At 41.5% G+C, this 15,230-nt stretch overlaps 1 protein-coding gene across 1 annotated transcript in view; it reads left to right on the plus strand.

Moving 5' to 3' along the window:
- Positions 1 to 44: 44 nt before the first annotated feature.
- The window catches only part of ROCK2 (Rho associated coiled-coil containing protein kinase 2), a 136,531-nt gene continuing 121,345 nt past the window's right edge, over positions 45 to 15,230 (plus strand). The window contains exon 1 of the mRNA XM_049652519.1: positions 45 to 683. Coding sequence (XP_049508476.1) covers positions 543 to 683 — 141 coding nt within the window. The 5' untranslated portion in view covers positions 45 to 542. The remainder of the gene's footprint in view (positions 684 to 15,230) is intronic.

A 15,230-nucleotide genomic window follows, 5' to 3' on the forward strand; every position in this document is an offset into this window, starting at 1 on the left:
TCGGGGCGAGTGGGGGCGCGCGCCGGCGGCCGCGGCCCGAGGGGCTTGTGGGTAGCGGCTGCGCGCGGCCGGAGACGGGCGCCGCGCGGGAGTGTGCGAGGGGAGCGGGCTTGTGGGACCGAGGCGGCCGCGGCGAGCATGGGGGCGGGCTGGCGGCGGCCGTAGTTGTCTGAGCCCGGGCTTCAAGCCTCCCGGAGCCCCAGAGGGCGGGGCGGTCCGGGCCCGGCGGTGGCCGCGCCGCTTCCCCGCTCCCGCCCTCGGAGTCCTGAGGGAGCCCGCGGCGGACGAGCGGACCGGGCGGCGCGAATCTGACTGAGGGGCGGGGACGCCGTCTGCTCCTCGCCGCTCCCGGCCGGGCCGGGCGGCCCCTCGGACGGCCTCAGGCCCGGGACCGGCGCGGAGACCCGAAGCCGGGGCTAGAGGCGGGCGGTGGGCCCTGGCGGAGCCCCGCCCGGGGCCGGCGGTTCGGGGGCGGCGCTAGGCCCCGAGGCGCCCGGGCCGGAGCGCGGGGAGCGGGGAGTGCGGGGCCGGGCGGCGGCGGCATGAGCCGGCCCCCGGCGACGGGGAAAATGCCCGGCGCCCCCGAGGCCGTGTCGGGGGACGGGGCGGGCGCGAGCCGCCAGAGGAAGCTGGAGGCGCTGATCCGAGACCCTCGCTCGCCCATCAACGTGGAGAGCTTGCTGGTAGGTGGCCGGGGCCCCCGGCGCCCTCCCCGCTCTACGAGCGCCTGCCTCCGATCCCCGCTCTGTGCCCACCCATCCGTGGGAGGGAGGTCTCGCCCCACCCCGCCCAGCTTCCGGCAGCCGGGCCCCGGGTCGGAGGCCAGACACTCCTGCGACTAAGTTCCAGCAGGAGGGACCCACGTCTGATTCCTTCCCTTCCACCTCCCGGCGCCGGTGTCCTCCGCGGCCGCCCCCTTTCCTGGAGCCCTGGGAGGGAACACCCCTCTTCTCCTTCCCGCCCGCCCTCTCGGTTTGGGGAGGTGGGGTGCAGGATTTGCTCTTTCATTCAGCGGACTAGCCAGTTTGAAAGAGCGGCGTGCTGCGTGGGGACGCGGGGTCGGAGCCGCGGAGGAGAAACTTGATGCTCTCGCTGTGGGGAGTCCCCACCTGGGGTGGATGACAAAGAGCTGTCCTCGTTCTCCCTGCGGTCTGCCACCTTGAAAGGCGTCGCTAAAGTTTTCGTGTGGCTTCAGGTGTCCTTGAACCTCCAGGGTTGCGATTAGTGCATTGTAACTTCTGCAAATTTAGTTGCCCGAGGTTGTTGAGCCCGAGCCGAAGACTCCAGTCTGCACTGCCGAGTAGAATCAATCTCTCCTTTTCATTGCGTCTGTCTCCCAAGACAGCCCGTGAAATACAAGTGAATAAGCACGTCAAGTCCGCTAGCTGGCCCTCGATTAACGAAGGAGTATTTTTTTTTTTTTTTTTTTTTACCAACTGGAAATGCACCGTGGGGGGGAGGGGGGATTGCTTATTTCTTATTTTTGTTTTGTTAGGTTAGACGATTGCATCTCAGACACTTTGGTTCGTGTGCTCTTTGTGGGAACAGGAGGTGTGGATTTTTACCCTGGGGAGGCGGAGAAAGTGAGAAAGATGCTCCGGATGTTAGATCCGCCCGGGAGGACTAGAATTTGCGTGGGTGGTGCTTGGATGCGGTGGGTCTTCTCGCCCAGAACCCACGTTCCGTTCTAGTCCCCGCGTCGGGAAGCCGGGCGACCGTACGTGCTGAGAACTGTGCCTCCTCCCTTTCCAGTGCTGAACTGACTTTTCTTCCGAAGTCATTGGTCACCTTTTGCGGTTCCTGGAGTCCTTTGCAGGGTGACTCAGTGCTCACTTTGGCCAAAGTGCAGGAACTGCCCGACGAGCGCGTCTCTTGCTGTGCGGGGAGCAGAATGCGGCGATGCGCCGCGTCCTGGCTCGAGCGCTGGGCGCTTTCTTCCGCCGAGTTTTGTGTGAGGCACGGCGGCCCCCCTGGTCGGGCTTCGGGCGGCTTCGGCCGGCTTCGGCGGGGGGCACGAGGGGTTGCGTGAAGGGCACAGCTTTTCCTGCGCCGGAGCAGGGACTCTGGGCTTCGCTCCCAGCATTTTCGCTGCGGTATTTTGCTAGCAAAACTTTGACCCAAGGCCAGAAAGTTCAGTTAAAAATAGCGCCGCGAACCTCCAGGATTCGTCAGGTTCGTATTCAGCCCCACATAGAAAGGTTTTGCACGTCACTGTCATTTCTTGGGTCTTTACCGATGTTCGCTCTCCAGGTTATTTTGAGCCTGAGCCCGAGCCCAAGCTGTTTTCTGCCCGTGACGTGTTCGTCGTTCCATTTCGTACGGTGTTTTCTAAACCACGAAGACGAAGGCTGTTTTTGAAAGTGAAACATCACGCGTGTTTAGTAAACAGTTGGGCCCATTCATTGCTGGCGTGCTCAGTCCTGCCGGGACACTTGACGCTTTCAGTAAGGTGACGTGTTGTTGGTGCGAGAGCTGACGTTACCTGCTGCTGACCCGACACCTTCTGCTCCTGCTGTTTCAGTTGATTGAATGTTGTGGTTCTGAGTTGGAGTGAACCTAACCGGGCCGCAGATTGGCCCCTACTCTTCTTTGCAGCCAGGTCGCAGTGCTTGTGTTGCGAATTGATGAGCTGAAAAAAAGTCTCAACTGCGTTGTAGTTAGTTTTAAGTTACGTGTGTTTCATTGTGCAAGATAGAATGAGTTGGTCTGTGTGTGTGTGTGTGTGTGTGGTAACATAGAATTTACCATTTTAACCATTTTTGAGTGTACAGTTCTGTGGCATTAATGACACTCGCGTTGTGGTACAGCCGTCACCACTACTCTGTTCATTTCCAGGAACTTTTTTATCCTTCTAGACAGAAACCCAATGAATTAATCTCCACAAGAGTGTTATAAAAACATACTTCTTGAAATGCTCATGATGGAATGGTTGGGATGCAGCCTGCGTGTCACCTTTGACTGTTTCACCGAATAGGGCATTTCTGTTGGTTTTATTATAGAAAACGAGTAGTTTTTTCTTTAACAGAGGAAAAAACTTAACAACACAGCATGGGTCTTAGTTACTTCCTTCAGGAGTTCAGAGAGCACCGTTTAAAGCCGCGTACTAAGATGACAAAAGTATGGAGAAGAAATACACCAGAAGTTACTGTATAATTATTCTTAGACGGTAAAATCTGTAGGAAAAAATGTTACGTGAGATTACACGCAAAGCGCTTAACTCAGTGCTTGGTGCGTTGTTGTGCTCGTTAAATTTAGCTCACTTGTGCTTGCCTTTAGCATAGTTAATTGCTTTAAATTTCCTTTGAAAAGGAAAATGGTTTTATTGGCAACTATTCCTTGCTATGTAATTTTCAGTAAGCAGCATTATAATCTGAATTTGCCATCAGAGAAGTGCTAGCAATCATCAAGCATAGATAAAGCTGGATTCTAAGACCATGTCAGTGTTAAAAGGCTAAATTTTCTCTGCAGAGGCTCCCTGCTTTATTACATGGGTCCTTAGATTAATCTGAAGAGAGTATATCCCTTTTGTGTTTGCAGGTTGTGGGCTGCTTGGTATTATTTAAAAATAGAGTTTTGAGAGAGGTCTGTTTCTATAATACTTTTTTTGGAGGGGAGGGATTTCAGTGGTATGCTTTTGTAGTGTTTGAAACTTTTTGGTAAACACCCATGTTTTGTTGTTAGGACTCAGCTTCTCATACTGTTTTCCCAAATAATCTGCTAAAAAGAATTGTACTTTAGCGTTATGCTGGAGAGAGTTTAGCTTAGTTTAGTTTAGTTTGTAATCTTTATACCCAGTGTGGGGCTCAAACCCATAACCTCGAGATCTACCAACTGAGCCAGCCAGGTGCAGTTGGAAAGATGTCTTTCCTGAGCTCTGCTTTTGGGTTTTGATGTGTTTTATTTTTTAAAAGAGTAGATGGTTATAATAACCTGTAGGATTCAGGCTTGAGGAAACTTACGGAAGACTGGTGCTGATGGGGAAAGGGGATTAAAATTTTATTTGTGAACTTGAGTGACTTAGAATACAAAATGCTTTACTTGATTGATTTCATTATACTGGTAAACTATATGAAAATATTTACCACAGTGCTTAGATTTCAGCTTAGTACTGGTTATCGACCTAATTATAGTAAAATTTTATGTGTATTTTTTCCCCACCGTGTAATAAGTGCAACTACCATAAAGATATAAAAGTGAAGTGAAATAAAAATTGAAAAATTGTTTTATACACGTTCTTCTTTGTGAAATAAAAATGGGGCATCTTTAGCATCAATGGGATTACTTTACTTAAAACTTGCTCTTTTGGGGCGCCTGGGTGGCTCAGTTGGTTAAGCATCTGGCTTCGGCTCAGGTCATGATGTCATCAGGCTCTGCGCTGACAGCTCAGAGCCCTGAGCCTGCTTTAGATTCTGTCTTTCTCTCTCTTTGCCCCTCCCATGCCTGTGTGCTTTCTCTCTCTCTCTCTCTCACTCGCTCGCTCTCAAAAATAAATAAACTTAAAAAAATTTTTAAAAACTTGCATTTTTATGATTATTAAAGAAAATGAATTGGCTGGAGAGGTTTCAAAAAGTAATTTATGGCATTTGCTGTTTAGGTGAAGTTGAGTGTCTTTGAAAGTACAGGTTCACAGTCCCTCACCCACAGTTTTGCTGCATGTAAAGAACTCTCAAAACCAAGTTTTTGGTAAAACTTGCATGATGATAACCTCTGACCGGATCTGATGTTAGAATATTTATAATCAGTTTGTCCCTCTTGGTGTAAGTAGGAATAGCTTTCCTTGGGGAAATACTAATGTGTTTGATTTCAGGGTACTACTGCAGACTCAAAAGAGGGTTTTCAGGAATGTAGTGTATATGGTATATGTACTTTATTACCATTCTGAAATCTAAAATATTCTGAATTTGGAAACATCTTGCCCTAATATAAGGGTAGTGTAGACTTCTATATGTTTTAAATACTGTAGTTGTAAAGAAATTGTGAAATAATTATCTTGAAACCTAAGTTGTTTTGGTTGAGTCATGAGCTCATAGTTCTCTTTTCCCATTTTGAATTCTGAAATATTCTAAACATTAAGAGAATATAGAGCTCAAATATGAATTATGAAGCATAAAAAACAAACATCCATGAAATCACTGCCCAATTGGATGAACAGAACACTAGCATTTTGAAGTTACTGTGTTTGGGTGTTGCTGCTGCTTCATCAGTCTTTCTGTGTCCGCTCCTATTACCTTGGCATTTTTGTATTATTTCTTTGCTTTATTTTGTAAATTACATTTGTATATTTCCCTAAACAGTACTGTTTAGCTTTACTTAATTCTTTAACATTTAAAAAAAAGTTAAAACGTATGTAGTGTGTTCTTTTGTGACTTGCTTTTTCCAGTCAAAAGTTTTATTTCTAAGATGCACCCACAATGTGGTTTATTCATTTCAGTGCTATGGAAACCAGTCTTAAGTGCTCCACTCTATTTGATGGATATTTAGATTGTTATTCTTTTCTTTTCTACTGTTATGGACATTGTTGCTGTGAACATCACTGGAGTCCATGTGAAGGACTAGGCTATCTGTAGGCTAGGGTATATATTTAGGAGTGGAATTTGTTGGGTTTTCAGATACGCTATTTTCAACATAACAAAGTAATGGGTAGAGTTAAAATTTTCCCCCAACATTTTATTATGGAAAATTTCAAACTATAGTAAAGTTGAAAGAATTGATAGTGAACATCTGTATACTTTCCAACTAATTAATATTTTGCTGTATTTGCTTTATTACATCTATCAGTACGTTTATCCTTTATCCATCTATCAGTATGTTTTTTTGTTTTTGATTCATTTAAGTTGTAGCTATCAGTATGCTTGTCTTTTAAATACTTCAGCATGCATTTCTTTCTCTTTCTTCTTTTCCTTCCTTCCTTCCTTCCTTCCTTCCTTCCTTCCAGTTGGCTTTGTGCCCAGCATGGAACCCAGCATGGGGCTTGAACTCACCACCCTGAGATTAAGACCTGAGCTGAGACCTAGAGTCAGATGCTTAACTGACTCAGTCACACAGGTGCCCCTGAATAAGTTAAAATTTTTTTTAAAGTACAGTCTCCCCCACAACGTGAGACTTGTACTAACGACCTCAAGATTAAGGTGTATGCACACTCTCCCCCCTGAGCCAGCCGGGGGCCCCTAGCGTGCATTCCGTTGAGTAGAGCTCAATATTTATTTAAGCTTTTTAAAGATTAAATTTACATACAATGAAATGCACAGATCTTAAGTGTACTATTGATGACTTTTGACAAAGGCACACACCTGTGTAATACAAATCCTTACCAAGATACAGAACATTATTACTAACCCAAAAATCTTCCTTATATGGCTTTTCAGCTAATTCCACATCCCATTCCCTTAGATTCTATCACTCTTCTGATTTTTTTTCCTACTAAAGATTACTTTAGCCTCTTGTAGAACGTCATATAAATGGAATCCTATGTAGCGTGTACTCTTTTGTATCTGGCTTATTTTATTTAGCTCAGCGTAGTTGTTGAGATTTAGCCATGTTATTGTGTATATCAACAGTTTATTCCTTTCTTAGGACTGAGAGCAGTATTCCATTATATGTGTAAACCATAGTCTTTTAGCCATTTCCTGTTAATAGATATTTGGGCTGTTTTTAGTTTTTGGCTAGTATATATAATATACTTAGGCTTTTTTTTTTTTTTTAAGTTTATTTATTTATTTTGAAAGAGAGCACAAGTAGTGGAGGTGCAGAGAGGGAGAGAGAGAATCCCAAGCAGGCTCCGTGCCACCAGTATGGGAGTCTGACGTGGGGGCTCAAATTCTCAAACCGTGAGATCATGATCTGAGCTGAAGTCAAGAGTCAGATACTTAACTGACTAAGCTACCCAGGCATCTCAGTGTACTTTGAGTGTTAATAAAGCTTGCTAAGAACAATCTTATATTAAGTCTTTATGAGGACATGTTTTCATTTCTTTTGGGTAAATACCTAGTATTGGATTTGCTAGGTCATAGGATAGGTATGTGTTTAATTTTTAAGAGCTGCTAGAGGTGGGTGTTTATGTAATTTTTAAGAACTGCCAGACTGGGGCGCCTGGCTGGCTGCTGTAGAGATTATTTAAAAATAAAATCTTAAAAAAAAAAAAAAGCTTCCAGATCTCTTTCCAAAGTGGTCATATAATTTGACACTCCCACAACAGTGAATGAGCATTCCAGTTCCTCCTCAACACTGAATTTTATTTTATTTTATTTTATTTTATTTTATTTTATTTTATTTTATTTTACTTTATTTTACTTTATTTTTTAAATGTTTGTTTATTCTTGAGACAGAGCATGAGCAGGGGAGGGGCAGAGAGGGAGAGAGACACAGAATCTGAAGCAGGCTCCAGGCTCTAAGCTGTGAGCACAGAGCCCAAAGTGGGGATTGAACCCACGAATTGTGAGATCATGACCTGGGCCAAAGTCAGGCACTTAACCAGCTGAGACACCCAGGTGCCCCAACACTGAGATTTTTAAATTTTAGCCACTTTGTGGGTGGGTAGTGGTATCTCGGTGTGATTTTAATTTACATTTCTCTGATAAGTAATGATAATACTTTTTCAGGCACTTACTGGCCATTTGTGTACCTTCCTTTGTGAAATATTTGTTCAAATTTTTGCTCATTTAAAAAATTTGGGTTCTTAGGGAGCCTGGGTGGCTTAGTTGGTTAAACGTTGACTTTTGATTTTGGCTCAGGTCACCCTCTCACGGTTTGTGGGATTGAGCCCGATGTTGGGCTCTGCGCTGACAGCTGGAGCCTGCTTGTGATTCTGTCTTTCTCCCTTTCTCTCTGCCCTTCTCCCCCACACTCTCAAAATAAATGAAGTAAACATTAAAAAAATTTGGGGTTTTTCCCTTTATTTTTATTATTGAGTTACACAAGTTCTTATGTATCCTATATACAGTTCTTTCTCAAATATGTTTTGCCAATTTTTCCCCTAGTCTGTGGCATGTTTTTTTTTGTTTGTTAGTTTTGTTTCAGTCAATTTTTTATGATTATTGCTTTTCCTGCCTAAGAGGCTTGCTATCCCCGTGTTACAAAGATATTCTGTTTTGCTTTCTTCTGGAAGTTTTATAGTTTTAACTTTTTCTTTTTTTTTAAATTTTTTTTTTTTCAACGTTTTTTATTTATTTTTGGGACAGAGAGAGACAGAGCATGAACGGGGGAGGGGCAGAGAGAGAGGGAGACACAGAATCGGAAACAGGCTCCAGGCTCCGAGCCGTCAGCCCAGAGCCTGACGCGGGGCTCGAACTCACGGACCGCGAGATCGTGACCTGGCTGAAGTCGGACGCCCAACCAACTGCGCCACCCAGGCGCCCCTATAGTTTTAACTTTTATGTTTAGGTCTAGGATACATGTGAAGCCAATTTTAGTGTATGGTGTGAGTTAAGGGTCAAGGTTCACCCCTCCCCCCCATATTTCCCCTATCCAGTTGTTTAGATTATCCTGTACCATTTTTTTCCAGCTTTATTGATACATAACTGACATATAACATTGTATAAGTTTAAGGTGTACGGTTGACACATGTATATTTTACCAAATGTTCACCACAGTGAAGTTACTTAACACATCCTTCACCTCACATATTTACCATGTGGTTGCTGCTATTTTTGTTAGTGTGAGAATATTTAAGATTTTTTTAGTAGCAACTTTCAAGTATACAATACAGTATTGTTAACTATAGTCACCACCAAATTCACCAATTTTTAATAAATACTTTTCTCATTGGATGGGTTTGGTGCCATTGTCGAAAATGAATATGCTGATAGGTGGATTTTTTTATTTGTCTCTCTACTGCTTAGTAACTACATTCAATTGTTAGATACACTTATGTTATTTAACTCATGCTCTATTCATTTGTGGGTTCTGTTATTTAACCCATGCTCAGTTTATTTATTTTTTAGTTTTAATCTTTTTACCTGAAGGAAATGGGCAGACAGCCATGGCTGAAAAACCTAGATTTTATTTTTTTGAAGGGAAGAAAGATGTAAATTTTTTTAATTTTAAAAATCATATGTTCTTATTGTAAAAAACTTAGGAAATAAAGGTATAAATTCAAATAACATATATAGTCTCCCCACGTAGAGTTAAATTAACATTTTGGTATAATCTGTGTGAAAAATTAAAATATAAAAAAAGTAGAATTACATTGTACATGTGCTTTGCCATTTTTTTTTACACTTAATAATAGAAGCTTTTGTATAGTCAAATTTATCAATCTTCTCACTAAAGAGTGATTTCTGACTTAGATGTTATGTTTAGGACATCCTCCATCATCAAGATTATGGTATCATATACCTCAATTTTCTTTTAGTACTCTAATGATTTTATGTTTATTACGTTTGGAATTCTGTTGGAAACTGTGAAATAGGGGTACAAAGATTTTATCAGGAGGTTCGTCTAAGTATTAGAGCTCCCAAAATAATAATTAGAAGCCTTTGTTTATATCTCTGGATGTATTCCTTTTACTTTTAAAATTTATTTATTTTGAGAGAGACGGAGAGAGCATGAGCAGGGGAGGGCAGAGAGAGGAGAGAATCGCCAGTAGGTTCCGCCTTCAGCGGAGAGCTGGACGCGGGGCTCAATATCACAACCTCGAGATCATGACCTGAGCCTAAATCAGGAGAGATGCTTAACCCACTGAGCCACTCAGGTGCCCCTATATCTTTGTATTCTTGTCTTATCACTGCCTAGTTGGAGAGTGGTGCTTGGGAGAAGAGAGAGGGTAATGATTATAGATTTGGTTTTCATTTGGGTGTCTTGAGTTTTTTTATGGAATACTACTGCAGAACTATACTTAAAAATCCTGTTCTGTGCTAACTCTCAAAAAATATATCTATAAGCTGTTAGTGATAAAGGTTACTGGTGAAGAGAATGTGGATGACTTAGGGCAGCTTACAGCTTTTGAGAAAAAACCCACAAAATAACATTTTCCATTGGCAAGTTAGCCTATTATTTGGAGCTTAATATTTAAATTGTGAAATCATGGTGGCATTTGGGACTCTACTAAAACTGTCTCCTCTTTATCCTTGATTGTAGTTACTCTTTCCTTTCATCTGTACTTTTTTTCTTTAAAAATATGATTGAGGGGCGCCTGGGTGGCGCAGTCGGTTGAGCGTCCGACTTCAGCCAGGTCACGATCTCGCGGTCCGTGAGTTCGAGCCCCGCGTCGGGCTCTGGGCTGATGGCTCAGAGCCTGGAGCCTGTTTCCGATTCTGTGTCTCCCTCTCTCACTGCCCCTCCCCCGTTCATGCTCTGTCTCTCTCTGTCCCAAAAATAAATAAAAAACGTTGAAAAAAAAAAAATAAAAATATGATTGAATCATGGAGATATATTTGTAAATTCTGCAACTGGCTGTCCCAGATGACCCTTGTTCATCTTTTTGGAAAGCATTTGGATCATAATAGTTAGCATTTATTGTGTTTTCTCTCTCTCCCCTCCCCCCTTGCTCACTCTTCCTTTCTGTGTGTGTGTGTGTGTGTGTGTGTGTGTGTGTGTGTGTGAGAGAGAGAGAGAGAGAGAGAGAGAGAGAGGCAAAAAGGAAATACTGAGATTCATTCTTGGTTCATCTTTGATAATATTTTGGGGGAACGTTTCTCTAATTCCAAGAATGATTTTATGGTTTGTTGCTTCGTTTTGGTAAGGTAGGAGTTGTTTGTTCAGATATCTGAGGTGCTTTATAATTTTTTGTTATAGTTAATTGATGACTTATTCAATATCTGATTTCCTTTATTCTTTAAGAGTTTAGACTTTTTTAGTTATAAAGCAACCGATAGAAATTTTCTTTATTTTCAAGAGATGATAGGTTTGGAGTGAATTTTTAACACTTTGTTGTTAGGGGTGGTTTTAAATGCCATGTAGATGAATAGCAGAGCCTCCTCCAGCAGTACCTTAGATGGAAACAGGAGAACAGGGTTGGCATTATCTTAATTACCTGTATGATTGTAATAAGGAATGCTTAATATACCAAGTGTTGTCTTTTTTTTTTTTTAATGTGTATTTTTGAGAGATAGAAAGTGCAAGCCAGGGAGAGGCGGGGGTGGAGGGGCGCGCAGAGGATCCAGATTAGGGTCTGTGCTGACAGCAGGGAACCCGATGTGGGGCCTGAACTCACCAACTGCGAGATCATCACCTGAGCTGAAGTCCGAGGCTTAACCGATTGAGCAACCCAGGCACCCACTAAGTGTTCTCTTATATATTTCCTGGTTTTTGAGTTTACTTAATGAACAGAATATAAGCTCTTTTAGGACATGTGTCTTTTTTGTCTTCCTGTTCTTGTGCCCTGTAAATATTTGTTGAATGAACTAACAGTTTTCTTTTAAGTAACAGGAGTGATAACCTGTAGAAATATATCCCTGCTTAAAGAAATATTAAAGTATTCCCTAAATAAACATTGTTATGTGTTCCTATCACTTATTTCTTACAATTTATAGGAAAGAGGATAAGTAAACATCTGTATATGCAAAGAGGATAAATCTAAATGGTAGAATTGGAGGTCAAGCAGGAAAAGTGAATAATGATTGGACATTTTCTGGATTGTGGTGAAACAATTTGTTTTGGAAAGGATTTAGCTGATTTTACTCAGTGTGTTAGGTGAAGTTAAAGACACTTCGTGTGGGCTGCCTATCCTTTAACATTTATTATGTTTCTTCTGTTTCCCCTAACCTCTGACTTTTCTTCTGGTAAAATATATCCAGTTCCTTCTTATATACCTAGGTGATGCCTGCGTTGAAGCAGTGCTTCATGAGTAAGGGCAGATGAAATGATGGTGAGTGTGTTCACAGTGGGGGGTGCCTGGGTGGCTCAATCAATTGAGCAACTGACTTCGCCTCAGGTCAGGTTCTCGCAGTTTGTGAGTTCAGGCCCCGCGTCGTGTTGGGCTCTGTGGTGACAGCTCAGAGCCTGGAATCTGCTTCGGATTCTGTGTCTCCCTCTCTCTGACCCTCCCCTGCTCGTGCTTTGTCTCTGTCTCTCTCAAAAATAAACATTAAAAAAAAAGTTTATTGTTTGTAATAATCCATCCTTCAGTAAACCCAAATGCTTGATTTTTATTGTTCCCTTTGCATTGTATTTAAAACAGCTGTAGAAAAAAAGACAGTGTAGAGTATGGTTTTTCTTCTGTGTCTAAAGGTGACCGTCATTTAGCAAAGGAGAGCAATACACAGTATCTTGCTTGTAGTAAGTCCTTGATTATTGTTGGTTGAATGATAACTACAAGCTGTAGATGTAGTGCAGTTGATAAACGTGTTTCAGTCTCTTCTTTGCCCTTAGAATAAGCTGTGAAATAGAAGTCTGGCAGTTGAGAGTGGTCAGCAGGTGTTGAACATAGGTATCATGTTTACTAGATTTGTTAGTTCTTTTTATTGAGGTATAATTTACATAGTCTAAAATTCACTCATTTGTAAGTATACAACGTACTACTGATTTTCAGTAAATTTATAGTGTTGTGAAAACATCACAGTCCATTTTCATTAACCTCCCAAAATTTCCTTGAGCATGTTTACAGTCTGTCCTTACTCCCAGGGAAGTCAGCCACTGACTTGTTTTCTGTGTCTGTAAGTTTTTCTTTTTTGGAAAGTCCATACAAGTGGAGTCATACAATGTGCAGTCATTTATTCTGACTTCTTCCACTTAGCATAACATTTTTGAAGTTCATCTGTGTTGTAGCATGTATTAGTATTTTGGTCTTTTTTTTTTTTTAAGTTTATTTATTTTGAGGGAGGGGCAGAGAGAGGAAGCCACCCAGGCGCCCCAGTAATTTGTTCTTTTTAATTGCTGACTAATATTCCATTGTATAGATATACCATATTTTGTTTATGAATTCACCATATGTGTAGACACGTGTTTTTATTTCTCTTGGCTAGATTTTAATGAGTTGGATTGCTGGGTCATGTAGTATGCATATATATATATATATATATATACACACATATATATGTAAACCATATGTATAGTTTATGCTTAACTTTTTCCTTTTTTCTTCTTTTATGCTTGACTTTTTTTTTTTTTAATTTATTTATTTATTTTGAGAGAGAGAGGGAGCTTGAACAAGCAGGACAGGGGCAGAGAAAGAGGGAGAGAGAATCACTGTCAATGCAGAGCCCGATGCAGGGCTCAAACTCACGAGCTGCCACATCATTCCGCGAGCCCAAATCAAGAGTTGGATGCTTAACTGACTGAGCTACCCAGATGCCCCTCTTATGCTTAAACTCTTAAGAAACTGTACAAAGTGGCTGTACAGTTTTCCATTCCTACCAACAGTGTATGAGGGTTCTAGTTCTCCACATGTTCAGAGAATGCCTGGCATTGCCTATCTTTGTGATGATAACCAGTAACCATGATAGTGCATTTTATTTACTAATGATAAATGATGCTGAGCACTACTTCATGTGCTTGTTAATTTTGTTTTTTAATTTTTTACCAAAGTATCATGAGTATCGTCTAGTAAAAGGAGTTTCATTTCGCATCCCCCAGACCAATTTCAGTGTTTATAAATAGAAACAAATAGATATAGATCAGAGCCCTTTATAGGTGGAATTATCCTACTGGCTAGTGTTTACACCTGAAAGGCCCAATTAATACTCAGCATTTTTTTTTTTTTTTAAACCTTGTTGTGGTACCTTTTGCTTCCAAGTAATGAATGAGTCTTGCTGAGCTAGCTGTATAGGCCCTGATAATGGTAGCAAAGTCTCTACTAGTTGAGTTATTTCTAAGCTACAGATCAAGTTGAAGTACTTCTGACTTAAATGTACGGCCTTTGATTGCTTCTTCATTATGTTTTGTGCTGATATTTTCTTTTTTGTTTTTTTTTCTTTTTTTTCTTTTTTTTCTTTTGGGCATCTTGAGTAAGCTTATAAACTGATTTCTCTCATATTGACCCAACATTCATCTTTATAAACTTTTCTGTTTTACGTAAAAACAAAAAATTCTTGGGGATCCTGGGTGGCTCACTTGGTTGAGCATCTGACTTTGGCTCAGGTCATGATCTGACAGTTTGTGAGATTGACTTCCGCTTTGGGCTCTGTGCTGACAACTCAGAGCTTGGAGCCCGCTTTGAGTTTTGTGCCTCCCTCTCTCTCTGCCCCCTCCCCCTGCTCATGCTGTGTCTCTCTCTGTCTCTCAAAAACAAATAAACATTAACAAATAACAATTCGTACTTTTAATTTTGTAAGTTGATTCCTATGATAGTGTTTTAATTTTTTTAAATTCATTTTATTTTTTACATTTATTTATTTTTGAGAGACAGAGACACAACACAAGTGGGGGAGGGGCAGAGAGAGAAGGAGACACAGAATCCGAAGCAGGTCCAGGCTCTGCAGGTCCAGGCTCTGAGCTGTCAGCACCAAGCCTGATGCGGGACTTGAACTCACTGACTGTGAGATCATGACCTGAGCCGAAGTCAGACGCTCAACCAACTGAGCCACCCAGGCGCCCCAGAAAGTGTTTTAAACACTATGTGTTCCACTTCACTATTGGCTTATACTTTCAGTACCCCTCTGATTTAACATACAGATACAAATGTTACTTCTTTTTTGTTCATAGGTGGCATTGGATATTGACTTGTGAGATTAAATTATGAGCAGAGTTCTGGAATTTAACCAAGAGAGTTCTTTTCAGATGTAAAAGGAGCTGCCATATTTGTGCATTCTGTGTCAGGATATGACCCTACAGTTTGCCCTGTATGATTCCTTTAGAGGTTGTACTAAAAGTATGCTTATTGAAATAGAAGTTGTTAGTTTAGATTGTGTTTTTTGAGTTTTTATTAAAGATAATTCCAAATGGGACTTTTTTGAGCAGAAAGGAAAATTTAGGAAAGAATTCTTTTAGTATTTAAGATGCTTTAATTTATTAAGCATGAATTTTTAAAATTTTGATTGTAGTGATAATTATTTTTCTAAAAGGAAAGTGCACTGCCATGAGCTCTGAGGCCTCCAAGATGTAGTGAAATGTGTATATATTGAAACCCTTGCAAAAATATTTCAGGTATTAAATGTGTAAACATCAGTATGATTTTGAAAAATTTTACTGTTTTGGGATAACTTACAGAGTTATGGTTTGTAGTATTTGGAACTTTTATATACATTATATGGCCATATTTTATTGTATTGCATAGTGGATGATGTTCAAGTTGAAGTTGAATGGTTAAAAATGATGTGTTGTGATTGGCCAGTTTGCCTGTATTGAAAGAGTCAGAT

The sequence above is a fragment of the Panthera uncia genome (genome assembly GCF_023721935.1).
Source record: "Panthera uncia isolate 11264 chromosome A3 unlocalized genomic scaffold, Puncia_PCG_1.0 HiC_scaffold_12, whole genome shotgun sequence".
Lineage (NCBI taxonomy): Eukaryota > Metazoa > Chordata > Mammalia > Carnivora > Felidae > Panthera > Panthera uncia.